The sequence below is a fragment of the Lagopus leucura genome, unplaced genomic scaffold, assembly GCF_019238085.1.
Source record: "Lagopus leucura isolate 7727_CA_CO unplaced genomic scaffold, USGS_WTPT01 Super-Scaffold_100026, whole genome shotgun sequence".
Lineage (NCBI taxonomy): Eukaryota > Metazoa > Chordata > Aves > Galliformes > Phasianidae > Lagopus > Lagopus leucura.
This window is the reverse complement of record NW_024962277.1, coordinates 1,171,856-1,198,820: the sequence shown is the minus strand read 5'-3', so window position 1 is coordinate 1,198,820 and position 26,965 is coordinate 1,171,856. Positions and strand designations below refer to the sequence as shown.

The following is a 26,965-nucleotide window of genomic DNA, read 5'->3' as shown; positions in this document are numbered from 1 at the left end:
CTCATTTAGAAATGTTTACCTTTCCATTGCTTAAACATTTCAGCATTGTCTGCTAGTGAGTGTAATGTGTGTCCAAAGACTGCATGCCAGCTCTAGTCAACTCCTTACGCTTACAGGGAGCCATCTGAAGGGTAAAATCCTGAGGGCTGAATTCCATCTGATATTCTAAGAAATAAAGCAGAGCACAAAATATGGGGCTAGGGCTTATGCTGCTAACAGTAATTAGAGCTACCAAAAGCTGCTGAGTTGCATGGACAGGACTAATAACGTGGTGATTCCTGACTATTACTGAGAAGTCTTCATCCCTTTTCTGTTTCTGGATATCAGTCCTTCCTTTTTCTTTCAATCACCAACAGCAGCTACCAGCAGGGAAGGGCCAGACCTCCTTGCTCACTCCTCCACTCCAGCTTTGAGAGAGATATCCTAATTTTGTCTGGGTTAATTTTATTAATAAGAGCAGGTATGGTGCTGTATTTTGGATTTTTGATGAAAACAGCGTCGGTAACACATCCAGTTCTAATCGTTGTCAAGAAGTTTTCACACTGCCTGCCAGCAAGGCGGCTGGGTGTACACGAGGAGCTGGGAGAGGACAGACCCAAGACAGCTGACTAAAACAGGCCAAAGGGAAATTCCACACCTTATGATATCCTGCAGAAAAATAAAACTCGGGGGGGAACTGGCCACGAGGGCTGCCAGCTTTCAGCCCTGAGAATAACTACGACGGACACACAGCAACACCGCACAATACCACCCAGCTCCCGCCAACGGGGCACAGCGCCACCCCCGCGCATGCGTCCTGTCGCCACCCTCCTCCAGGCTTACTCCATTCCTCCTCTCAGCGGGGATGTGCATCTTTACAAGCGCAAGTTTACCCACCTTTTCCCACGTCGTCTTTCGGTAAATTGTAATTGCTATTACCTCAAATGGTGATATGGATAATTTGATGATTCTTAGTTGCATTGAAATAAAGGGCGAAAAGCTCTCTTTGACTTTTCGTCCATCCCCCTCCCTCCGTGCGAATGGTTCAGCCTACCCTGTAGCCTTCCCTGCTCCGGAAGGGGCGTGGCCGCGCCGGGGTCATTGCGGGCTTCGGGCGCGCGCCGCCGCTGTTGGCTGAGCGGGGCGCGCGCGGGCGGTTTCACCTCAGCGCCGCTCGCCTCAGCACGGCCCCGCCATGCCGCCTCCCGGGCAGACGCAGCTCCCGGATTGGGACGGCCTGAAGCTCCGCGTGCGGACCCTGATCGCCACGCACCGCGTCATGATCTTCAGCAAGAGCTACTGCCCCTACTGCCACCGGGTGAGGGAGCGCCGCGGGGCCTCGCTTCTCCTGGGTCCTACGCAGCCTCTTCCCTTCCTCGCGGGCTGGAGCAGGCCTGTGGTGCGGCCCCCGGGCGAGGCGGGAAGCTCCGGCCTGGGCAGCGCATGTGGAAGGGGGCGAGAGACCTTGCGGGCACTACGCCGCGCTCTGCCGTGCCGCGTCCTTTCCGCTTATTGGAGCCCACAGCGTTGAAGTGATGCGAGGTCCCAGCTGGGTCATCGGCGGTTTTTTGTTTTTTTTTTCCCTCTTCTAGGGCAGATGAGTGAGTGGGAAGCGCTGCATGGTGCTTCTTGGTTTTTTGTTTTTTTTTCCTCTGCTGGGCTGTTAGCTGGAGGTCGGGGTGCTGGCTGCGTTCAACTTGAGCAAAGCTGCTGCTCAGAGGATAGGCTGAGCTTTCTGCTAGTTTTGAAATTGGAGAGAGAAGGCTGACTGTTGCAAGAGAGTAAGTTCTAAATTCCAGCCACAGTGTATGTTTTACCAAAGAAAACCTCCTAGTGATGAGTTGTGATGATTAGAAGGAACAGAAATCTTTCTAGCCCTGTTATGTGTGAATCACACGTAGCTGTAACTGGTAAGCAAAAGTTGTTAAAGAAAAGCAGGATCTTCATTAGAATCTTATGATACCATCAGGCTTCACTTATACCTCTCACAGAATCAGGGTGTTCGTGGGTACTGAATCATGAATATTTACAAACACTTTGTAATGAGATATTTAAACCTCATAGTACTGTGCCTGATGTGGATGTAGCGAGGAAAAAATGTGAAAGGAGGTGTGGGATTGAGTTCTGATGGTCTTCAGTGGAGCGGACAACCAGGAAAAGGACTCAAAAGCTGCACTCGTGTGTGTAGTTCGGGCTTGGTCACAGCAGCTCTTGTGAGGGAGGCTGTGTTGTGAGCCTACTGTTGGAGTATATACTGAGTATGTTCTGCCTCAACTTGCAACTTAGTCGAGGTTTTGGGAAGGGAAGTTTCTGTGTATAAAACAACAGGACAAACAAATCAGTTTCTTCTCACCAAGAGTGTTTTGGCAGAAAGTTAGCATAGTAAGCAGCTGTCTTTTAATGAAACTTGTTTATCTTATCAGTGGAAGTTTGAGAAAATGATTTAATGGTTGGCTGGTTATCTTGCGTAAGTGCAGTCCATCTGGCTGAAATGGTATCTTCTTTTGAGGGGATCTGCTTGTTGATGACTTCAGTGCTGTTCTTTGAGAAGTACTTACAGTTGTCCCTGACTGTATTATTCTTTGTGCTTTCAGTGGTCCTGACCAGTCAACTTTTGGCATGCGTGGTGCTCAGTCCAGTGCTTTTTGAGTCATAAGATGGCACAGTAGCTTCTCAAACCTTGGAACTTATTCATTCATCTCTTTGGCATTGCATTGGGACTTGATTAACACAAGGAGCTAATGAGAAAAATAGGCTTATTGCAGTCCAGTAATTAAATTCCAGGTTAATGTCCTTTCCTGCATTCGTATGGAATTTCTCCATCAGACAGCATTAATTGCTTCTGGGAAACAGTCAGATCTGGGGAATATTGTCTTTAGTGCCACAAGGCAGGGAACATGTATCTGGAATAGGGGGAGGCCTCTCTCATGGCCCTTCCTAAGCAGGAGAGTTAAAAGACTTTATGAATGTTAAGTAACAGGTGGTAAATTTGGAGGGGCAGGATGTAAAGCAGAAAAGAGCTGATGATGAGTTTCCTTGGTTTATGTTCTTTTTTTGAAGTGGAGAGAAAGATAGTATGATGAAGGAAGCCAGTAGAAATTGTTTGCATTGTGGAGGGATGATTAGAGGAAAGCTTGTGGAGGGAGAAGCCACATGAGACATCATTTGGTAAAAGAAAAATATCTGCAATAATGTATTATCATCTCCTCCCTATGAAGACTTATAAAATAGTGAAAGGAACAAGAGAACAAAGGATGATGCAGTGTTCTAATCTAGTCTGTACAATTAATGAAGTGGATATAATTTGGAAGAGTTGTTACAGCTTGGGTATTTAGCCTATAATCACATAGTTTCAAATTCATGAAGAGAGAGATATTAGTACTATGCCATGTGTCTCACCACGGATGGCTGTTAGCAGTGTGTTTTGGTAACATTAATTGAAACACCGTTGATGTTTATTGCTAGTTCACAGTGCATTCATGTTCTAAAAGATACATGGGAAGAATTCTTTGTTTCAAACACCCCAATCCTGGGGCATTCAAGGCAAGGATGAATGGGGCCCTGGGCAACCTGAGCTCCTTGGTGGCAATCCTGCCTATGGCGGGGGTTGGAACCAGATGGTCTGTGAGGTCCTTTCCAACCCAAGCCATTGTATGATTATTTGTTTCAAATGGAAGTAGCCCCGCTGGAATTTTAAGATTATACTTTCCTTAAGATCTGCAAATAACTCTCTAAATGAATTAATTAGGTAGCTGTGTTTGATTGGCTTAGCTAGCAGCATGACCAGGCAGTTATGCAGTTTTCTGCAAGTGCGATTCATTGTTCAGTTAAGTCAGGCAGTGGTGGGAAGGGGTGGTGTTAGAATGACTTCCTCATCATAACTGAATCTGACTGCTCGTTAACTTCTTACCTCTCTCGTAAGACTAATGCTAAGTAAGTTGTATAAAGAAAAGAAAGGGGTTTTTTAGTGTGAGAAATTTCTGGATCTGAGCACTGTGATACATTGGAAATTATTTTAAGAGTAGCCAATGTAGCTGTATAAAAACTGCCAGTTATTCCAGGTACGTGTTGTTCTATTACTAAAGGTCATCCAAATCCACAGGAGCATCAGTCATTTTGGCTGTAGCTATTAAATACTAGTTGATATTTGAAATGGCAGACATGCAACATACCATGTTGCTTGAGTTTAGTGCATGTGAGACTTAGCTCCCCTAATGACAAAAAGCATCTCCAGGACAAATTCTCTTGAGTGCCAGACCAATTTCTAAGCTTTGTGCAATCTATTTCCATATTTAGTGCTACGTAAAAAATTTTCTGGAGTCTTTTTTCAAAAACCTGAGAAGGCTTTGTATTTTGCAACTTCAGTTGTGCTGCTTGGTCTGGAGAATCCTTAGTGTTTACCAGAAATCATTTCCTGTGTGCTTTCTCTAGACTACTCATGGTCGCTGTTACTTTTCTGTTCTTCCTCTTATTTTCTTTTCTAAAGCAAGATCTAGCCTCTCCTGCATGTACTGAAGGTTTCATAACTTTGGGCATATAGTTGTCACTCTTGTTTCTGCTTCATCACCACTAACACATGCGTAATCTATTCATATCATCTATAATCACTGCTTCTAATTAGGATCCTGATATTTGTCTGGTTCTTTTTCTCTACTCTGTATCTTCAGTAGAGAATAAACATCACCTAAAGGCACTGCTTTAAATTTGTCGTTTCTTGTGTAATCCTTTCTTGTTCTAAAAATGTCCTCTGTCCTGTCCTCCCCCTGCTGTCTGTTGTTTCACTGTTTGAGATGCATTTTTTGTATGTATTTTTTTAAAGCCACTGATGAAAACTTGCCTTTTGTGTCCTGCTGTTCTGCTGCAGACTAAAACAGCAGCCAAGTGGAGAATTTTGTGACTTCCCTTCAGAATCGTATTGTGCCACTTTGTAGCAGCAATTTTCTTTGAGCTTTGCTTTTTTAGATATTTTGTGGCATTCAGCTTGGGCTTATAACGGCAATTGCAGGGCAGGAGCAGTTTTGCTGCTGTTTCCCACTCATTCAGCCCATAGCTGTGGTCACTCCAGTAAGTAAGCAAGCCTTAGAGTGACATGAGTTTAGAAGGAAAGTTTTTAGGTCTGTGTAGATGGTTTCAGAGATCTGGGACACAGGATGTCTTAGGAAGAGATTGGTTTGTTCAGCCTTAAGAGGAGGATAGGAGGGATTATATTCTTAATCGTCCACTTGATACCTGATAGGCAGAACAGCCACACTCCTCTCAGTTTTAGAGTGAAAGAACAGAGGGCAACATGCACGCTGTTAAACGAGGGATACTGTAATGAGATGAAAGGGAAATTCTTCCCTGGGTGTGGTCAAACATGGGAGCAGCCCAGAGACTTGTGTCATCTGTCCTTGTAGGTATTCAGAACCAACATGGACAGTACTTTGTCCAAGGTGATCCAGCTTCATGTCTGCTCCTGTTTGAGCAGGCAGCTGCACCTGGTGACCTCTGAAAAAGTCCACTCCAACTTCCTTTATTTTGTAGGTGTAAAATTAATGCTGTCATCTATACAAGCAGGGCTTATTTTAGTATGTTATTGTTTCAATATGACATAAGGAAACTTGTATCATTAATACATAATATAAAAGGTATATGTCTGTCTTAATAAAGTTGAAGCCATTAGAAAGTGGAGGGCAGTGAAATACTTGGTGCTTGGCACAGTGACCGCATGGATCACAGTGACATGAAAGGCTTTTATCACATTTAACATTTTAAAGCATCTTAAATGTGATTCAGCTTACTCTGAGTGTTGTCAGTAAGTGTGAGGTTCATCAGAAAGCTGGTTGTTGAAGTATTTTTATTTTCTTTCTTGAATCAACAACAAAGCACACAGAGCTGCCATTGAGAATCCAGGCTGGCAAGGAGCATGCAGAAATTTAGCTACAGCTTCTTGCTAGAGCTGTTCTTGTATCAAGACAGTTAGGATGAAAAGCAGATATTTCACCCGATGCCTTACAACATCTCTTTGCAGAGGTAAGTCAGCCAAGATATATTTTGGGAGTAAATAGGCCAGCTTTAACATTACCTTGTTATGAAGTATATCCTTGTCAAACTGTGAGAGCAGTTCACACAATTTCAGTTTTGCTGATTTTACAAATAGATGTTGCAAATAAAAAAATCTCACTTCTAAATGGCTGCTTGATTTGAATCTGGTAGTTGTGCTCTGCTCTGTCCATTCAAAACTAGTATTAGAAGAGGAAGTTTCCTCCCCATGAAGGAAAAAAATAGCTCAAGTTGTTGTGTAGGGTGGCTTTTTCCTTTTCAAGGCTCTCATAGAGGTGATTGATTGTTTCCATGCTGGCTCCTGAATGCCTGAAACATTTAAGATATGAATGATTTAAATGGGGGAACAAAAATAAAAGGCGTATATGTTAGAACTGCTCCTGTCTGATCCTGGAGGCTGAGGCAGATGTTAAACCAGAAACCTGAAATCAGAACTAGAAAAAAATTCCAGTCTTGTCCCAAGCCTCAGAGTAGAAGACAAGATAGTTCAAGCACATCTGATGTGCTCTTTGAAGTCGCTCACTGATCTGGATTGTTTTCCACCTGGGCAACGTGTTTCAGTGTCTTGCTGTCAGGAAAACCTTTTCCTGCAGTCTAATAATCTCTTGAAGCAGTTCAATCCCATCAGTTATTGCTTCCACCACTACTTTCCTTCTTCATTACGGCAGTCGGTTAATTATTTAAACACAGCTGTTTTTCCACATCTTTTCTTTAAGTTAAACTCATTGACTGCTTAGATTAATTGTTCTCCACTTGTTCTAAATCTTTTCTGTAATACAGTGACCAAAACTGCAAGACTGAATACAGGGCTGGTAGGCTTGAGCTGCCCTTGCTCTGTGTGCTTAGAGATTACTCTTGTGGCTTTTTATAATGGCTTTTTTGCTTAACAGTGTTTGTTTTGCAAGTTATCTGTAATCCCCATTCTTTCTTTCCATAGTACTTGGGAAATCTGACTGCTGCATTATTTTTCTTCATGATATTTTTCTACATAGCAATTACTGTCATTGTTTTTGCCTGTTCAGGGGATGTTGAGATCTGCAGCTAAGCCAACTGTATAAAGAAGTTGTCTCTTAAGATCTGTTGAACTTGTAATAGGAGATTATCTGTGGCATACTTTGTTTGAATGCTGTTAAATAGCCTGACTTTAAATGAGGACTGTACAAAATGTAGAATTAGTGCCAAACTTTATGAAAGACATCTATGGCTATACCCTCAAAGAATTATAATTGAGTCTTAAGTCCTTATGCATTTGTATAATTGAGAATTAAAAGAATGCATTTACCCTGAGCTGTGTATTGGACCTTATGGAAGCTTTGCCTTGGCAGCCTGCCTTGGTACAAAAACATTGTGTCCTTTTCTGTTACAGGTAAAAGAACTCTTCAGCTCGCTAGGTGTACAGTACTATGCTTTGGAACTGGATGTAACTGGTAAGTGGCAGAAAGAAAGTGTATCAGGTGTTGCTTAATGTAACTAAAACTGGGTGGATGTGCCTGGCTTTAAGCTGTCTTGAACTAACGTTAAGTCTTAAGGAATGGTGGAAAGGACTCGTGAGGATCGTTGAGTCTCAACTTTAAGTGTACAGAGATGAAAAAGTAGCTGGGCTTCATTATGGATTTTAGTGTGGGGGATACATTTTTAATTTCACTGAAGGTCCTCTTTCCTCTTTTGGTACAAGCCACCTAATGACTGTATGTGCAGAGGATGTGAGATCTGGTTTCTCCTTTGGGAGTCTCATCTTTCAGGAAGAAGCCTTTGGTAGTTTACTCTTACCTCTGTTATGGCTTTTAGATGAATTGTTAATGTTTGATGTGGTGTAACAGTGACATTCAGAGGGAAAGCTGCTGAGTCATTGGTAAGAGTGTGAATTCCACAGTATTGACTGTTACCCATATGAGTTTTTTCTAAAGCCTTTACTTCCACCACTCCTGTAGTGTATTATACATGTGTATGTAATGCATGTAGTTTTAAGAACAAAGTTTCTAAAATAGTACTGAGTTCTGCATCGCGCTGTTAGTAAGCTGTTAATTATGGATCATCATCCATATGATTTTATATTTTATTTTTCCTATGCATAGAAAGAAAATGTAGTTTCTAATCCTTTCTTTTCAAGTGTGTTTAAGCAGTATTTGAGGGGAAAAATGTCTTAGTAATCCAAGTACATCTTCTGACTTATCTCAACTTTCATTAATTAAAAAGTAAAAAAATACTATAAACTAGGCATGGCCCTGTATATACACAATACAGCTCTCTGATTGATTTCCTGAAATTACTTGTCATTAAAAAAATGTTTCTTTTGCAGTTATTGCAATCACTGATGGTAAATAAATCTTGGAGTATAGAGATTTCTAACCAGTGATTACTGTAAAATCTTCCCACATTTACTACTGTACAACTATTGAGAGCTCTAAACTGAGGCTGCCTATTGGTGCTGGTGATTCAGATGTCAGGTCAGGCAATGATGGTCTTAAAACAGGAAGATTTCAAGCAGTGTGGCAGATAGAAAAAGCTTGAAGATGCTGTCAACATGACCACGTTTATTCTTCTGATCTCCAAAATCTTGTAATTACAAAGCTGCTGGGGAAAACTGTGTGCACTTAAGTGGAACAGAACTCCAAAAGCCAAACAATTCTACTGGGGAAAAAAGCTGTCTGTATGATTTCTTGTTTTATCTAATATATATATATATAATATATATATTATTATAATATATTATATTATAATATAATATTATAATATATTATATATTATAATAATATTATATTATATAATAATATTGATATACTATCTATATTATCTAATATATATATATAAATTGTATGTATTTCTTTGCATCTATTATGAGTTTTTAGTAATATTTAGACTAATACAAAAAATAATGTATGTGTAAGTATATGTAGAAAGATAAATATATTTAAAATTTAAGTGTGGTACCAAATGTTATACTGTCAGAATGGGATTCTGGAAAGAATCCAGAAAACATGGGGCTAAACTTGATTACTTCAACTACTTCAGCCTGAAGATCTTTGACTTGAAGTACCTGTTTATCCTCCATATTTTAGCCAGCCTTTTCACAAACTATTTTGTGTCCAGTCTATGTAGAAATGTGATGCCTAGGAAATAATGGTTTTCTTGACAGGCCTATATATGTTGCAGTCTACACCTTTAAAATGTCAGCTTGTATAAAAAGCCCCTTCTTGAAAGTAGTTGTTTAATGTACCTTTTTCATTTGTTCTTAGATGATGGACCCAGTATTCAGCAAGTGTTAGTGGAGCTAACTAATCAGAGGACTGTGCCTAATGTTTTTGTCAATGGAAAACACATAGGTGGCTGTGATGCAACTTACAAGGTAACTTCCTATAAAAATAACTAGGACTAGACAAGAGTGGGGGTGATGTTAGGTGATGTGCTTCTGCTGTCTAGCTTGTTGGTGAATCAACTTAGGCTCTGTGTTTCTGTTACAAATACGCAAGCGTGTGTTTTCTTGAATTTGTCTGCAGACAAACTCTTAGAAAGTTTGTGCAGCACTCAATCCAAGCTGTAGGACTGAGGAAATAGGCCATCAAGTATTTTTAACTTGTGCGTTCTGTGGCCTGAAGTCTGTTGTGTAAATGAAACACAAACATGTTTGAGTCTTTTCCAGGATCGTAAACTTAACAATTGCAGCATTTTTGGGGATCCCCTTTTCAGAGCAGACTCAGCTAGATCAAATTGCTTGGAGTCCTTGGCCATACATATAAAAATCCAGGAACAGCTGTGTTTTCTGCTATAATATTGAAGGGGAAGTAATTTGAGTGGTCTAGGTCAGAAAAGGCATTGTATTTCAGTTTTTGCTTAGAAACATGTGGTGACTTGATTTTTACAGGCTTATGAGAATGGAACACTGCAAAAACTTCTTGGTAATGTCAAAGATGCAGAGACCTATGATTATGACCTCATTATTATTGGTGGTGGCTCAGGCGGACTCGCTTGTTCCAAGGTATGACATGAACAAGTTGTGTATGAAACTTCGTCAAAAAATAAGTTTCCGTATTAATCATGGTAGAATAAAACAGTATATATGATGATGATTAATAGTGTTAGTCTTGTTAATGAATCAGTAGCAGTATTGGTAGTTTGCTCATTCAAAGAATGACAGCCTGTATGGACCATTTCCTAGAGAATGACTAAACTCAAGTCTTGATCTAATAATAGGTTTTAGGTTCCTAGCTGAGAGTGGAACTTTTAAGTATCTCCTCTTTATGTGCAGTGTACAGGTGCTTGAATGCTTCCAAACAGTAATCTGGAAAACTTGCAGACTGTTCTTGAAGTACTTCTGCATATTAGGATCCAGGACTACCAGTAATCTAAAATAAAGTGTTTTCAACTGTTACCTGAATGAACTGTTTCATGCTTCATTATTCCTTCTAGCTCCTTTTTCAGAAATAGTAACAGATTATGCACCTCTTTCACAGTTAGCTGTTATTCAGAGTGCCACTAGGCCTGGGATGCAGGTTCAGTTTTCTACATGAGGAATTTGAACCCATGTTTCCCACTTCTCAGTTAGCCATCTTAGCTGTCAATTTTTGGTTTGGACATGGTGAGGTTGCTCTTGGTAACCTTGCTGACTTCTATACAACAATACAGTTAAGCATGCAGCTGTAACTAGATCAACATAAGAAAGGTAGAGAAGGAGATATGACATTGTACTTTATTCTAATTTGTGAGAGAAGGTGTGAGTTCTTCCTCCAGAATTGTATGTATATCGTAATAGTCACAGGTGGTTGATGTGGCTTCAGTGTCCTTGCACTGAAGAGGGCTTCTGAAAGGTTCTCTTATTTCCTGCCGTTACAGTATAATAAGCTGTTAAACATAAATCTCCCTCCACTTTGCCCCACAACTCCTTCAGTTGGCTAGTCGTTTTCAGAATGCTAGAAATCTTTCCTCGGTGCCTTCTGGGACATGAACGATAAACTTGGTGGTAATTACCAACTTGTTCAGAGTGGAAGAGTTCAGTTATTTGAAAAATAGAACATAAGTGTGTAACTCTAAACTTGTTTGATCGAGGATCACAGCAATTGTATGCAGGAACTCTTAAACAGTTTGGATCAAACCTTTAGGTGCCCTTAAAAAAAAATCTGGTATTGAGTAGATTCACTCAAGTGCTTGGTCATCCTGTGCATATAGGGCTATTCAGTTTGAGATGGAAATCAGGTGGATATCTAATCAAAGCTCTGGCTTCTAGCAGGGTGAGCTAAGGTTATGCAGGGCCTTATTTGGGTCTTGAAAATGTTCAAAATCTTGGGGCACCAATGTGTCTGGGAATCCTACTTTCCTGCTTGACTGTCTTCATGGAATTAAGTTTGTTCTTCGTACTCTTATTTCAATGTAGGGACTTTGTCTTTTATCCTTCTACCACTTGCCACTGCAGCGAGCATGGCTCCAGTACTGTGACTCCGAGGCACTGGAAGGTTGTTATCTATCCCCATAACCTTCTTTTCTTCAGACTAAAGAAGCCCAACTTTTCTCATTATTCTCATAGGACATGAATGTTTGATAGTAGAGAAGGTAGAAGAGCTACACGTGGTAATGAGACTGACTAGCAAAAGAACCTGTTACTTGTGCTAAGTATATCATCAGTGCAAACAAGCGGTCATGTTTCTTGGTTAAGGAAATGTTTATTAGTGCTGGTTTATCTTCCTTTTTTTTTTTTATACAGGAAGCTGCTACCTTGGGAAAGAAAGTGATGGTATTAGATTATGTTGTGCCAACGCCCCTGGGAACCACCTGGGGTAAGTATGGTGTTTGAGTACCAGTGAGAAATGTATTGATTTGTAAGATTGTGGATTTGTATTCTTCAAAATTATGGCAGAATTCTGTAATTCTGAAACATAACAAAGGAGTTGCTTTCCTGACATGCCTGGATGGTTATTTCTGTTTTCTGTATTGCTAGCTCTCTGTTCTTTGTTAAATGTTGTTATAATTCAGTAACAAACTGTGGCCAAACGTGTGTCTGTGTGTGTTCACAATCTTTTGTCTGTTTTTAATACTTTTTAGTTCATCTGGTTTTATTTCATGAATGACTGATCTAGGTTATGTCTAAAACAGCGTGACTGTATGGGTGTGCATGTATCACCTTTTTATAATTAAACAGCTGCTGTCTGACCTTATTAATGCTATTGGCAATTGAGAAATAGTAAGGAATTTCAATGGTCAGACTGAGTCGAAGTGTGAATGTGCTTTCATAGCCTTAAAGCAAATTCGTATTTCAGATTCCACAGAATAGATAATACTGAACTCTGGGTTTTTTGTCATGCTTTCTTGCTGATCCAACTAACTTGCAAAGCACCCTGTAAGTAGCTATCCTGGATCTACATTGAAGACATCACACTAAACCTTCTTGGCTGGATGAGTCAAATGACTTCTTAAACTGAATACAAACTTGTAACCTTGGTGTACTCATTTTAAAATGTTTCTAACAGCAGAATTTCATGTTAGTTTTGTTGCAGTATCATGAACTGATATATAAGTGACTATGCCAAGCATGTACAGAAGCATGAATATTTTGTTCATGCAAGCAATAACATGATTCTTCCCATCTTAGGACTTGGTGGTACATGTGTAAATGTAGGTTGTATTCCCAAGAAGCTAATGCATCAAGCAGCACTTCTGGGGCAGGCACTCAAAGATTCAAGAGCATACGGCTGGCAGTATGAAGAGCAAGGTTAGTAAGAACATGGGACAGACAGGACTGTATACAGATGACTCTAAGATAGTTATGACAGTTCTGTGTACTTCAAACTTAGGTAACTGTTGAACTCTGCTTCTGTTTACCAAGTAAATAAGAACAATTCTTCCTTCTTGATCCTTCTTTCATACATAAAAAATCTTTAAGATTAGAAGCTAGTTGTTTTGTTCCTGGTATTATCTCAAATAAATAGATGAGCTTCTTGAATGGTCTTATTTCAGATAGTTACAAGTCAGGTAAATATATCACGATGATTTAAGACTCTTATAGACATAATCATTACTAATAATGATGGCTGCTTAACAAGATGTACAGTGAATAAGATTTGAGCTTTTAACAGTTCATTTGGTTTCTAAAATATGAAATTAATGGCTTGTTTCAGTTAAACACAATTGGGAGACCATGGTAGAAGCAGTTCAAAACTACATTGGCTCTTTAAACTGGGGCTATCGATTGTCCTTAAGAGAGAAATCTGTGACATACCAAAATGCCTATGGAGAATTTGTTGAGCCGCACAAAATTAAGGTATGTGTTATGTTTAAAAGACTTTATTTAGTTGAGAGGGAAAATTTGGGCTCTTGAGCTGCCATTTAAATTCCATCAAGGAAAAAAATCTTCATTCTGACATTGCCTACTTCATTCAGCCTAAAAGAAGTTGTTCCTGAAATAAAGTTACCGATTCAAATTGATGTTTTGCTTTATTACATGTCACAGTGCAAGTTACTAGATTGGCAAACACAGGAGTAATGTGGATATTGGTTAAACTGAAGTCTTGCATGTATATGGCTGGGTAGTTTCTCTCAGTGGCTGGCTTTGCTGAAGGTGAGCTGTCCGAGCCAAAGAAAAAAAAAAACACAGAAAACCTTTAGCAGTAACAATATAACACTTGGAAACTCTTCAGACTAAGATAGGTACTGCATTCTGCACAGACTGCAGAAATTACATTTGGATTAAGCACTTGCATAATAGTGCTAGATAGAAACATATGCTGTATCAGCATAAGAATTAAACTGTCTTGCAAGACAGAGCATGTGCTGGCAGTCCTGCTATGAGTGGTAGTAGTGTAGCAAGGTTAACTTAGAAGAATTGCGTTTTGAACAAAACTATCTGGATCAGTGGCTGCAATTGTCTGTTTTCAGTATGAGCTTATGAAGCAAACTGTTTCAGTGTCTGCATATGCAGGTTATCTGCTTAGTAGTGCTCTTTTTCTACAAATAAACTAGAACAGAAACTTTCAGTAATAGGTTGTACTTGATGAACCTCTGAGATCCCTTCCAACCTATGCTATGTGACAACTTGCTGGAGAGGAAGTTTCTCTTTCTGTATTGGTAAATAAAGAACTAGAATGAAGATTGGATTTCAGAAGAGATGTTGGCAGGATAAAATTCCCTGAGGGCCTTTAGAGATCAAGAAAGTAACTAAATCACTTTAAATTTATTTAAAATAGGGTATTAGGCCCTCCTAAAGCATTTAAGTAGATTCTACTTTTATTTTTCTAAATTAGCATAAGAATTAGTTGGGCTTTTCTTAGAAGCAAGGGGTGGAAGAGCACCCTTCATTTGCTGTGGGTTTTTATAATTTAAAGTTATCAACTATTCATGTGGATCTAATTGTTCATATGAGCAGAATTCAAGCAGTAAAGGATTTCAGGTGCTGTAACCTACAAGAACAGAGTAATAGTCTGTGTTTTAAGCACGTAGTTCATCAGTGATCTGTATGGCCTGTCTAAATGTTTGAAACTACTTGCACGTATGTTCTTAAACATATCTACAATGTTTAGGTGAAGATTGTTTTTTTGTTTTTCACTTCATTGTAAAACCTATTCGTATGGTAAAGACTTTTGTGTCTATATAAACAGGCAACTAATAGAAAAGGACAAGTAACCTATCACACAGCGGAGACTTTTGTCCTGGCAACAGGAGAAAGGCCTAGATATTTGGGTATTCCTGGAGATAAAGAATACTGTATTACAAGGTGAGATTAAAAGGCATAATGGGCTGAATTTTCTTTGCTCTAATGCTTGCAAAGACCTGTATTAAAAGGGCGATGTGACTTCTTTTCTTTTTAGTGATGACCTCTTCTCCCTGCCTTACTGCCCTGGCAGAACACTAGTTGTGGGTGCTTCCTATGTGGCACTGGAGTGTGCAGGATTTCTTGCTGGTTTAGGTCTCGATGTCACAGTCATGGTGCGTTCCATACTCCTTCGAGGCTTTGACCAAGAGATGGCAGAAAAAATAGGTGCCCACATGGAAACACATGGTGTAACGTTCATAAGAAAGTTTGTACCTACTCAGGCAAGTGCTTTCTTACCTTCCTTCTCTTTGTGCAAAATTACCTTAAACAACACAGGTTTAAAAAAAAAAAGAAAAAAAAAAAAAAAAAAGCAAACATATGCTTTCTATTGCTTAAGATCATTCTAATCTTGCAAATCTTTATACAGGTAGAAAGGCTGGAGGATGGCACACCAGGAAGACTAAAAGTGACAGCGAAGTGTACTGAGGGTCCAGAAATTTTTGAAGGAGAATATAACACTGTAAGCACTTCTGGATTTGAAATAACTAAATATTACAGTGCTGTGAAAATGTATTGAAGTACTTTAAAAGCTGTTCAGGATAAGGCAAAGAGAAGTCTTTCTTGGCAAATAATTCAAGTAGCTTCCTGGCAGGGCAAAAAAAAAAAAAAAAAAAGGAATTGAATAATCATCTCCAGTTGCACCTTATCAGCAAAAGAGGTGAAACTTAAATGACTGGAATTTAGTTTTTGTGCACAGTGTTGTTCTGTTTTGTTCTGTAGCTAATGTTGCATTTCTGAAATAAGCTGCACGTGAGGGAAGCTGAACTGGTGACTCCACTTCATAAAATTTTTTTGAGAAGTCACTTCAATTATGAATGCTTTAAAGCTGTTTCAGAGGAAAGTAAAACCTAATCAGCTTTACACTTCTTTAAAGTTACTGTATGTAATTCTTTTAGGTTTTGTTAGCCATTGGTCGGGATGCATGTACCAGAAATATTGGCTTACAGACAATTGGTGTCAAAATCAACGAGAAGTAAGTATTGCTCAGCTCCTGTAAGCCACTGATTTATTTCAACTTCTTTTTAATAATATCTAATGATACTGACACTTTTTGTTAAACCTCATTTTTTTTTAAGCCAAGCAATTATATGAATCTTTGACATCTTATCTGTCCTGGATTTGAGTACAATTTCTCAAACTTCATTTCCATAAAAGAACTGTTCTAGTACCTATTTATTGGCTGCTGCACTCCTGGAATGCACTTAATATTTACTTAATTTGTTCAGAAACTACAGTCTAGTACTCTGTTAATTTCTGAGGGGAGGCCTGCTAAAAATAAAAATAAAACTTATAATTTTTAAAGGTTTTGGTGTTTGTTTCTGCATTTCTTGATAGCTGTTCCACATATGTGAGCTTAAGCTGTAGATCTACAGGAATCTTAGTATATTTGTGATGGTTTTTTCTTACATTTTTTTTGTAGTAGGCTTTTAAGTCTTCAAGTAATGCTGTAGTCCTGGATCTTATTTGGCAAGTCAGTCTGAGGATTTAAAGAAGTAAACTTCACACTTCCTTACAGATTTTGTTTTCTCACTAGAGTCAGTTGCAAAACCTGGGACAAAGCAAGAAGCAGGATTATGTAGATCAGAGAGAGAAGAATTAGTCATCTTGCAGCAGCTAGAAATCTATTAAACAAGCTTATTCAGGCTCTTGGTGGTGCACAGCGCTAGGACAAGGCGTAGTGGCCTAAAACTTGAACATAGGAAGTTGTGTACATGTGGAAGAACTCCTTCATGGTAAGGATGACAGAGCACTGGAACAGGTTGTCCAGGGAGGTTGTGCAGTCTCCTTCAATGGAGATATTCAATACCCAAGTGGATGTCTACCTGTACAACCTACTGTAGGGAACCTGCTCTAGCAGGGGGTTTGAACTGTGATCTCTTGAGGTCCCTTGCATTGTAATTCTGTGATTTAAACATGTGAGTGATGCAGCTTTTTTCTTTTTTTCTGTGATCTGTATGGTATTCAAGTAAAAAATCAAATGTCCAAAGATTTCTGACCAACTTAGTTGTCATCAGATTTGCATTGAAAACTGACTTCAACCATGTAGAAGCTTTGAAGAGCTTGCAAATGAAGTGGAAAAGACGTGTACTTATTTTAAGTACTAAGCATGTTTTCTTAACATCTTTGTGGCAGAACATCTCGCCCTTATTAGTTTTTGGAGACTTCTGAGGAAGGTTGTGATATTGAACTCTGTTCTGTTTTCTGTTGTTTTGTTTGTTTTTTTTTTTTTTTTTAAAAGGAATGGGAAAGTACCAGTAAATGATGAAGAACAAACCAATGTGCCTTACGTTTATGCTATTGGGGATATCTTGGATGGAAAGCTTGAACTTACTCCTGTTGCCATTCAGGCAGGGAAACTCCTGGCCCGCAGGCTCTATGGTGGTAGTTCCACAAAGGTAAATCTGTAAGAACACAATTTTAACCTCAATACTTTTTGCCTCGGACTTTCAGTAACACAGGTTGATTTGTCCGTGTGACTGTGGGGACTGCGAGCATTTGGTAAACAAAAGGAAAGGTTCATAAGAAAACTTATGAATTACTGATTGCACAGTCTAAATATATATTCTGCATTTTCAGTGTGACTATGTCAACGTACCAACGACAGTGTTTACTCCTTTAGAGTATGGCAGCTGTGGGCTAGCTGAAGAGAAAGCCATAGAACAATATGGAGAGCAAAATTTAGAGGTGAGAGCACTCAATATTTGATTATCCTGGAGCTTGATGTTTTTTGTCTGTAGAGGTTACCTCAATGGGCCTTTGATCATGAAAGTGTTGTCATAAGATGATGAAGTTACTGGACTCCTATTCACTCGATAACATTAGAGTTGTGCATAGCAGTTTGCATGCTGCTGAGAAGTGTTTGATTTCAGGAGGCCAAAATCAGGTTGCAAAGCTGTGGGTAGCTTTTTCTCTTGTAAGAATGTAAGTACTGTTACTGCTGAAGTATACCAGACTCTTGGGACTGCCAATTCTGTATGTGTTCTCTATACCTAAATTGGGTATAAACTTCTCCTGATCTTTTTCTTAGACTTCAGGAGAGTCGGCTGTAATTTGTTTTACCCTGATTTCTGGCTTCAATGATCCCTTTGAAGACAGTTCTCTTATGTCCTTCAAATACACTTTGTTATTTAGCATCTGTTTTAATTGCTTTGCACAGTAGGGTTAAGTATAGAGAAACTAGATATTAAATTTATACTAATTTAAAAACTTTTCTCTCTGCAATTTCAATCATAAGCTGTAGCTGTATTAAATTGAGTGTTGAAGTTAGAGCATGTGTTTTTAACCAACCGTTCATCTAACTTTTGGAAGATGGACTGGGTGAGAGTGGGGGTGGTGGGGAGAGAGAAGAAAACTGTTTTGTTTAACAAATAATCAAAATGTGGTGGGTTAAATGTCAAATCACCTATCAGGTACGGTTTGAGAAACTAAACATTGATTGAATTCATCAGACAATTATGTTTCTGTCTTGTCTTCCTCAGGTTTATCACAGTTTGTTCTGGCCACTTGAATGGACAGTACCAGGTAGAGATAACAATACTTGTTATGCAAAGATTATCTGCAATAAACTTGACAGTGTAAGTAGCAAGCCAAAGTGTGTGTGTGTGTGTGTGTGTTCAGTGTATTCATAATTTGTTTGGACCAGCCAGACGTTTAATATTTTATCTGTCTTGACTTAGGCCAGCTCTATCAGTTAATGTAAGCATAGTTTTAATAGATTTAAACACTTTGGAAAGATTGTTTGATGTGTGTTGTGTGGGTTTTCTTGTAACAGCTGTTTCAGCAAATGATAGTTTATGGATTATGAAATTTCATCCTCAATTTAAGCATGAATTCATTGAAGAAATTCCCCAGCATTTTTCTTCAAGTTTTGAATTGCTGTACTATTTACAGTCCTGGTTTAGGCTTCTGGACTTTTGTGGGGTTGGGTTTTTTTTGCCATGTGCTTTTTTCAGTGTTCAAATGCTTGTGTGTTTAGCAGAAACCTGTAAAACATCTTGATCCTAGAACCTCAGTGATAAGAATTTCTGGTGGTTGGTGGGATTTCTTGCAAAAAAAAAACCAAAACCCACCTCTGTGGGAAAACCTGTCTGATACAAAGAAAGACTTTGCTTAAAATGACTTTGGAGAGAAGGAATTATATGATTAAATAGCTTATTTCCTCTTATCTTAGCCATACTTACTCTTCCTTATTAACCTACTTACACCTTTCTCAAAGGCTGCATTTACTGAAGGCAAAAACTGCCAAATGAAAACCCTGGAGGGGAGACCTGCCTTACAGAACCTTCTTTTTTCTAGTATGGTGGTGGTGGAAATGTAAATAAAGAATTTGTTGTTTCTTGCAAATTATGGTCAGACCTGTACTAGAGCTGCTCTGGTGTTGTGGAACATTTTGGGAAAATGTTTTAAGCCACATTTTGTATTTCTCTCGGTAAATCAATTAATTCAGCAAACTGAAACAGTAATTTTCATCTCATTTCTGTAGGCTCCAGCCACAACTGTAGATCTGTAGATCTTGCTACAGAGACAACTTGCTCAAAATACAAACCTACTATGTTTTGAAGGAAATTCTTAATAGTTTGGGGAAAGAAGAGAGCAGCCAGTGAAGCTGTTCAGTATCAGATGTTTTAAGACCACATAAGCAGCTCCTTCATGTGAATTGATTGTAGGAGAAAAAATTTAGATCTGAACATACTGCTTACCTACAGAATAATAGATTATAATTTTGTCAACTGCAGTTGTTTAGTTTTAATATCTTTGAGTCTTTTTAGTGCTGTTCAAGAATTATAAAACTCATGTTAAAGCTTGTTTTCTTCTGATATAATGGTGTGGAAGGCTGAAATAAGCCACAGAACTATCTTCAGAGTGGCTAGTGGGTTTCTTCTTCCTCTCCCAAGACTATGCTGTTGACCTGCTGGCATAGCATATACATTTAGGTGTAGGAGTTTATGTGCTGAAGCTGTGTTAAATGTTACCTACTTCACTAATTTTTGTTTTCTTCTCACCTCAAAGAACCGTGTGGTGGGATTTCATGTTCTTGGACCTAATGCTGGTGAAGTTACCCAAGGTTTTGCAGCTGCAATAAAATGTGGTCTCACCAAAGAACTCCTTGATGAAACAATTGGTATCCATCCAACTTGTGCAGAGGTAAGGGCCAAAAGAGCTTTATTTCAAACCTACTTGTGAAGATGGTTACTTAGATGCAAGAAATGAATACTGAAGTGCATTTTATACTGAGTGTTGTTTAGTATTTGCTTAACTTCTGACTACAAGATGTTGAGATGTGATAGGCGTCAATTGTGCGCTGCAACTTTTTCCACTGTAGCAATTTGAAGAACTCTAGTATTGTTATTTCACAAGAAGAGCCTGATAGCCATGTGGATTATGATACAGAGCAATAGTAAATAAGCAATTGTTTTGATATCTTGCAGGTGTTCACTACAATGGATATTACAAAATCTTCAGGACAAGACATCACTCAACGGGGCTGCTGAGGTTAAACCTGCTGTCTTTCTTGTTTTCATACTGTTCACACTTAGTTCTGTGGAAGTCCTTTACGTCGAACAGTTGTGGGATAAAATAGACATTTGCATCAGTACCACTGTATGTAGTGCAGTGGGGAGTGGTGCTGCCCCACTAAATAGGCTTCCTCACTAAATAGTGTTGCAGTGGAAACAGTAATACAGCAGGAAAATCTTGAACAGAAAATCCTGATTTTGCTTGGAATCAGCACTAACGTGCTTTTTTGACGTTCTGGCTCAAAACCTTACCGTGAGGTGAGCTGTAACTGATGGCTGCCATGCAAGGTTGGGAGATATTTTCATCCAGTCAGATGACTGAACTTCTCCTGAAGGAAATCCTCAAGTTGCACAAATTAAAGCTGACACTTCTAAGCTCCAGAGTCTTGTCTAAATGCCTGAAGTAGAAGACAAATATGTAACTGAATGAATCTTACCAGCAGTTTAAAGTTATCTAATTTCATTGATGCATCTTGTTTTATTTAATTGTGTGTCTAGTTGAGGCAAGATGGGCACAAATTGGATGCAGTGGATGAACAGTGCAGTTAAAGTACTACTATCGCCCTTCAACCAGTGTAAAACTTATAAACTTTGAAGATGTTGCTGCTGTTACATTCGTAGTTTGACCTCAGGTGGTATTATGTCTTTAAGATGAGAAATTGAATTGTAGGAATTCTGTGTGTCAGGGTTGAAGAGCATAAGTGCAGGACCTTGTCAATTCGCTCTTGCTATTTATGGCTGTACTTAGTGCTAACAGTCTCAAATCTAGCTTCAGCTCTAGTGTAAAACATCACAGAACCCAGAAATGTTACATCTGTATTTTTCTGTGCAGTATTGAAATTTGAAAGAGAAGAATCTCAGAATAATCTGCCCTGTTAATATAGTAAATGCCTGTCCATGATGGTAACATGTATTGCATAGAATGTCTCTTTGGAGCATGTGTTGCAGCAGAGAACAGTGACTTGGTATGCTGTTATACTTTGTGTAGTGTTGTGTACAGTCATTACTCTGAAGTTTTCTTCCATCCCAGCCTTCTGCTCTGGGGGAATTATGCTTGAATTTGGCTCTTAGTTTTGTTCAAAGAGATGCTTTGAAAGACTGTTTTGAACACTGTATTATATTAAACAATTTTTAACTATTTAATCTGATGTAATATGGCATTTGAAGTTCAATAAATAGCACAACATTTTGTTGTCTGACCTCATGATTTGCATTAATGCATACACAATAAGTCTTATTTGTGCTGGAATTACATATTTTCATATGCAGTACTAATGCTTCCATAGATTTGTGCGTTCTGTCATCTCTTCAACAGAGAAGGAAATTCTCTTGTCAAGTCTGGGGGCTTGCTCCAGAAATCTAACATGTTTATACTTCTGTGTACGGATTTTGCTGTTCAAGCTGAGAGGGCAACTTTATATTAGTCTGTATAATCCAGAATGTCTTGCATACATGCATGTTAGTCTTTTGTTACCACAGCTTGCAGGTATTCTGTTTAGTAACGTCAAGGTTTTTGGGTTTTGCTATGGATGCCTAGCAGTACTCCACAGTACTTTCACTGAGGACGCTTGCTGAACTTTTGCTGTTGCTGTGCTGCAGAACTCGGGGAGCTGCTTGTTCCTTTGCTAGAGCCAGTTTGCTGTCTTCTGCAGCATTGCCAGAGCCTTGTGTGTCTGAAAGTTTTCTTAATAGATCAAATGTTGTAGTTTGAAATAAAATAGACATAATAATGTAGAGGTGACTAAAAACTCTAAGCTGAAGTGGGTGAACTGGAGGTTCGTCTGAGCTGTTTAAAAAGTGAGTAGAGATTAGGATGAACTACAACAGGTAATACTTTGTGGACTTTGCACAATATGAGTAGCTGAGATGGAACTTGGGAAACCATAAGTCAGTCAGATGGGTTGTGCTGTAAGAAACTGACTTGCAATGACAAAGTTTGAGTAGGGTAGCCATAATATACTGTATATTCCTGGAAAAGGAAACAAACTTTAAGGCAAAGAATAATGTCTTCCTGGAATTATTATTAGGTAAACAGGCACTAATTGAATTTGATTTCATACTTGGATTTGATTAGCAGGTTCAGATTAATTGATTGATAATTACCACTTGGGTATCTGTAACATTATACTAATTGTGGATGCTCCTTATGTCAAGGACTTGCCTGGGCTGTCAGCGATTTTTAAATACTTTTCACACATTGAGACCTTTGTGCAGTTAGTCTCTTAAGCTTAAAACTCTCCAGCTGTTGTAATATACAAAATTTATCTAACTCTACAGAAGCAGTATTTGAAGTGAAGCAAGCTGCTTCGTGGTGAACGTGCTCATGTTTCAGTAGGGTGATGCGTAAAGTCAAAGGTGCTGTGACAAGACGTGTGGGTAAAAGCCAAGATGTTATGCTTGACAGCAGATGTTAGAATCTGAGAAGTGAAAATCTAACCAAGCTGAACACTCTTGAATGTAGAGGTTTTCTCACTTGTTTTGGTTTGATTGCAACAGAGTGAAATAAGTAGAACAGCTTCCTGCTTCAGTTGTTTCTAAAGTATCTCTTCAAGGAATCTACTTCTGGAGAGGAACTCTATCATAAATGCTTAAGTGCAGCTTTCTCAAGTATTAGAGCTTTGTTGCATTGCGTTCTCAAAATGCTCTTTTGCCTGGCACTATTCAAACCAAAATGTAAATTGTAGGCCCAGTATTAATGACCGAGTGTGGGGAGAACTCCCTGGTGTAGTTCTGAACAGCCTGTGAGACAGCTCATGCCTCTTTCGTTATGTTGCAATTTCTGTAGTTTCTGCTGGTCTGCCCTCTGACAAGAGGCTTAAGGGGAATTATGTACATTCTAGTGCAATGAAGTGTAACAGCCAGGTTGTTAGCTTGGTAAAGTAATTGTGAGAATCTGACATTAGTTTACACAAGCTGATTAAATGGTTCTCAGTAGGCCAAGTAACTGCAGGTAGTAAGCACTAGCACTCTGTATACGTTTGCTTTAGTGACAACAGTAGCCACTGAAAACTACAGGAGAGCCTTTGATGTTATAGGTAGCATTTAAATGAATGTCTGCCTGTGTTTGTATTCAGCATTCGAACCTGCTTTGATGGATACATAGCAGTTGCCGTTCTAACTGGAATTACAATGCTTTGAAACTTTTTCCCTGGCCAATGAGGAAGCAGATGCCTCGTTCTTAAACTCATTTGCTCTGAATTGTTTATAAGTTTCACTAGTACAGACATTCAGGCAGTGACATCAAAGGCAACGTGGTATGTTTATGTTTCTGTTGTCATAAATGTGCACCAAATTCTAAAGAGGTGTTCTGTGTCCTTAAAGCACTGATAACATTTGAAAGACTGCAGTTGAGAGTATTCAGTTGCTTACAGCATCTGCTGTTAGCTGAAGTAATGGTTTGTCTGGGTCACTGGTAATTATGGTATTCCGTATCTGGACTCTAGTTCTTGCAGCAGTGAACAAACAGCAAAGCTATGTGCTTTTTGACTTATTGGTGACATTTATCCTTTCCAGGGCTAGGAGTGGTTATGATTATAGTTATGAAAACATGAAAAACACTTAATCATCAAGTTGGTGGATGGCTTTCCACAGAACATGAATTTTAATTATATTTTGAGCGTTGTAACTGGTCTTAAGTAACTCAAGCAGATAGTTGGTCTGAGCAGAAATTGTGGGGGCAAGTTGTCAGAGGCAAAAGAGGGAGCTGAATATTCAGCAATAAGCCTTGAGAAGCCAGAATAAGGAAAGAATTATTTTTCTTCCTGACTAGTATGTAAGGCTTCAGATTCTCATTGCTCCCTTTGGAGTACCTTTGGACAAAGACTTGAGGTGCTTGCTTTGATACATATCTCAAATATTGAAGGGAAAAACAATTGGAAATGTGAAACATAATGGGTTGGTGTTTGTTTGTTTGTTTTTCTTTTGGCTGTGTATTGGAGTTCCTATGTGTTCAAACCTTGTCAAATCTCCCTGGAATACTGGCAGGAAAAAAATTCCTGGATGTACCTTAGGAGTTAGGAATGGCAGAGGAAGAAAAGGTCAAGTATTTTAATTAAAAATAAACAGTGGATCTAATGAAGCAAACAGCTTTTTTTGTGGGTATGCAGTACTATATAATCTATTCTCAAGGTTGTAATTCAAGTAAATGAGAGGCAGTTTAGGAACTCCTTAAATGACCTTTTTTAATTGACAGTACACTGAAAAGAGTCTAATCCCAGACATCTTCACCTCCATTAAGGTATATGAGCTCACGGTTCAGAGATGACTTGCTCAATTTCCAGTGCTGCATCTAAAAATAGCAACCATCCTTTAAGATAATTTCTTTGCATGGCAAAAACAGGAGCAATCCTGTGCTCAGAAGTGTTATAATGACAAGATGCTTGGGAGGCACCACTGATTGCTTGTTAGCTGGAAGGCGGGATGGCAAATACATAGGCTCTGCAAAATAAACAGTGACTGCTCTGTTGGTTACTTGTGCTTCCTTTTGAACCATCAAATTTGACAATCATTTGTGTGTGCATTGAAGGGGGAAAAGATCAGATTACCAAAACAAGCTGCAGGTGTACCTGGAGCAGATGTATTTGGGTAGGAAAGGAGTGTCTCATACCTAGAGATTCAACTCTAGCAGGGATAATTTTTGTTTGAACTGTAGTATTTTCAGCTAGATCATCTTTGACTAACTTTCTACTCTGCTTGCAGTATGAACATGATTGTTTAAAAAAAAAAATAAATAAACTTACAAGTGTACCTTCTGTTTTGAAACAGAAAAGGATGTCTTGGGCGAAGTAGAGGTGGAATGAAACCTCTGGAAGATCTCATTTTTAACAAACCAGATTTGTAATCAGCAGTTTTATGCCTTTGTCCATCAAAAAGACAAAAAAGCTATTTCTGTGCTAACTTTATAAAAATGATTGAATACTGTTTCTTATTTTTTTCTGAAGGAGGACAAAGTAGGAGGTTTCGTATATTTGCAATTTTCAATAAGGAGTAAGACAAATTTGTTGTCTCTTTTCCCCCCTATACCATACTAACAGTCCCCAGCTTGTGATTGATTTGACCTGTTTATGCTGGTTGGAGTAGTGTGCCTGCAAATGGTAAGTATGTGTGAATTAAACATAAAAGTTACGTTCACAGTTAGCGAGTCCAAGAGTTTCTAGGCAAGAAACTCCATTTAAGTAATATTTATTGTTGTTGCTGTTTGCTTTTAACTAAGGCTGAGTTGTGGGTAGAAGCAAGAAGGTGCTGAGACATGCCAGCCTTGTAAGAAATGTGGTTCCTGGATACCTGGCACAGATACCTGGCTTTATGTAATCTTCCTTCTGACTTGCTCTGACTTGGGCTTGCATAGCTTGTGGGCGAAGGGTGATTTAGAGCACTGATGGGGTCTGAGCTATTGCTGGTGGTAACTGAGTGGAAGTCATGTGCCAGTGGAATGCATTGGCAGGAAGGGAAGGCAAAGGAAGAAATTGGGGGATAGGTGAGGGGAAGAAAGGAAGGTTTGGTTTTGTGTGGGATTTTTCATCAGTCTCAGTAAAACCTTATGCTGAGGCTAAGTTGGCAAAGTTTGTTGCCAGCTGGTGCATCTGCTCCATCCATTCCATCTCTTTTTGGGTATACATAGTAAGCAAGTGGACTGGGAAACAAAGATTTTACTGTGTACTCCATTATTCCATAGGCAGAACTTCCTTCAATCTGTCCAGATGTATTTGTCTACCATGTAAAATATGAGGCTCTTGCAGTGTCTGTCCCCAAAATGTGTCCATACTTAACCTGGAACAAGCACCTCCAAAACTGCCCCAATTTTCATTCCTCTGTCACTTTCCATATTTTCAGTTACAGCTGTCATCTCTTCACTGTATTTCTATTACTCTTGAAACATTTTTTTTTTCTTTTATCTTTGTCAATCCCTGCCCTCCTCTTGGCTATGGAACAAGTTTTTAGAAGTATTGTTCCTCTGGAAGATGATTAAAAGTGCTCTTTGATTGCCAGATCAATGTGTCCACAAAATCCCACATCTTGCAGAGCCAGGGAGGTGGAGAAGAAACTTTGGGAAACGAGCCAACTGCCTCCCACGTTGGATGAAGCATGGTGGAACCACACCCTTCCCTTCAAGCTTCTTTGGTAAAGGAATTGAGTTGCTAAATTAAGAAGCCTAGGAGTCTGCTATTGAGACACTGCATGCAGTTTAGATCAGACTTCTCAGGAAGTTCACCTGCCTGATCCAGACCTCAATCAACAGGAAATACGCATCTTTAAACTGTTGATGTCTTCTACTTAGGTTAGGGTTTGTGGCAGTGACAGTAAAGGTTAGAGCTGCTTTGTCTCACTGTCAGTTACTTAACCTCTCTTTGGATAAGCATATATTGCAAGAGTGTCGAGGAGATTGGTTACTGTTGCACAGCGCTTTAAAGTTATAAAACAGGATGTGTTAAGAACAATGTCATTGGCAAGGAGCTTTTTGCAGGTCTCTTTCAGGCTGATCACCAGTAGTTGCATTCTAGAGGCCCCACAAGAAACTAAATTCATGAATTTACCTTTCCATATCTTCACATTCTTATAAACTAAGAATTTAAAACACATACCTTCTTGGTCTTGTAGTAACTTCACTAGCAACTGATCTGAGTTTTGTCTA

General features: G+C 39.0%; 1 protein-coding gene across 1 annotated transcript; it reads left to right on the top strand.

Annotated features, from left to right (window-relative positions):
• The first annotated feature begins 1,135 nt into the window (after positions 1 to 1,135).
• TXNRD3 (thioredoxin reductase 3) lies at positions 1,136 to 21,533 on the top strand. The gene is made up of 16 exons (XM_042880416.1): positions 1,136 to 1,297; positions 7,388 to 7,448; positions 9,258 to 9,367; positions 9,884 to 9,997; positions 11,717 to 11,789; positions 12,602 to 12,721; positions 13,128 to 13,270; positions 14,604 to 14,719; positions 14,814 to 15,039; positions 15,186 to 15,278; positions 15,715 to 15,791; positions 17,058 to 17,214; positions 17,396 to 17,503; positions 18,298 to 18,393; positions 19,829 to 19,963; positions 20,248 to 21,533. Exons 1-16 carry the CDS (start codon positions 1,175 to 1,177, stop codon positions 20,308 to 20,310), a joined length of 1,815 nt encoding a protein of 604 aa, XP_042736350.1. The 5' UTR covers positions 1,136 to 1,174; the 3' UTR covers positions 20,311 to 21,533.
• The last annotated feature ends 5,432 nt before the right edge of the window (positions 21,534 to 26,965 follow it).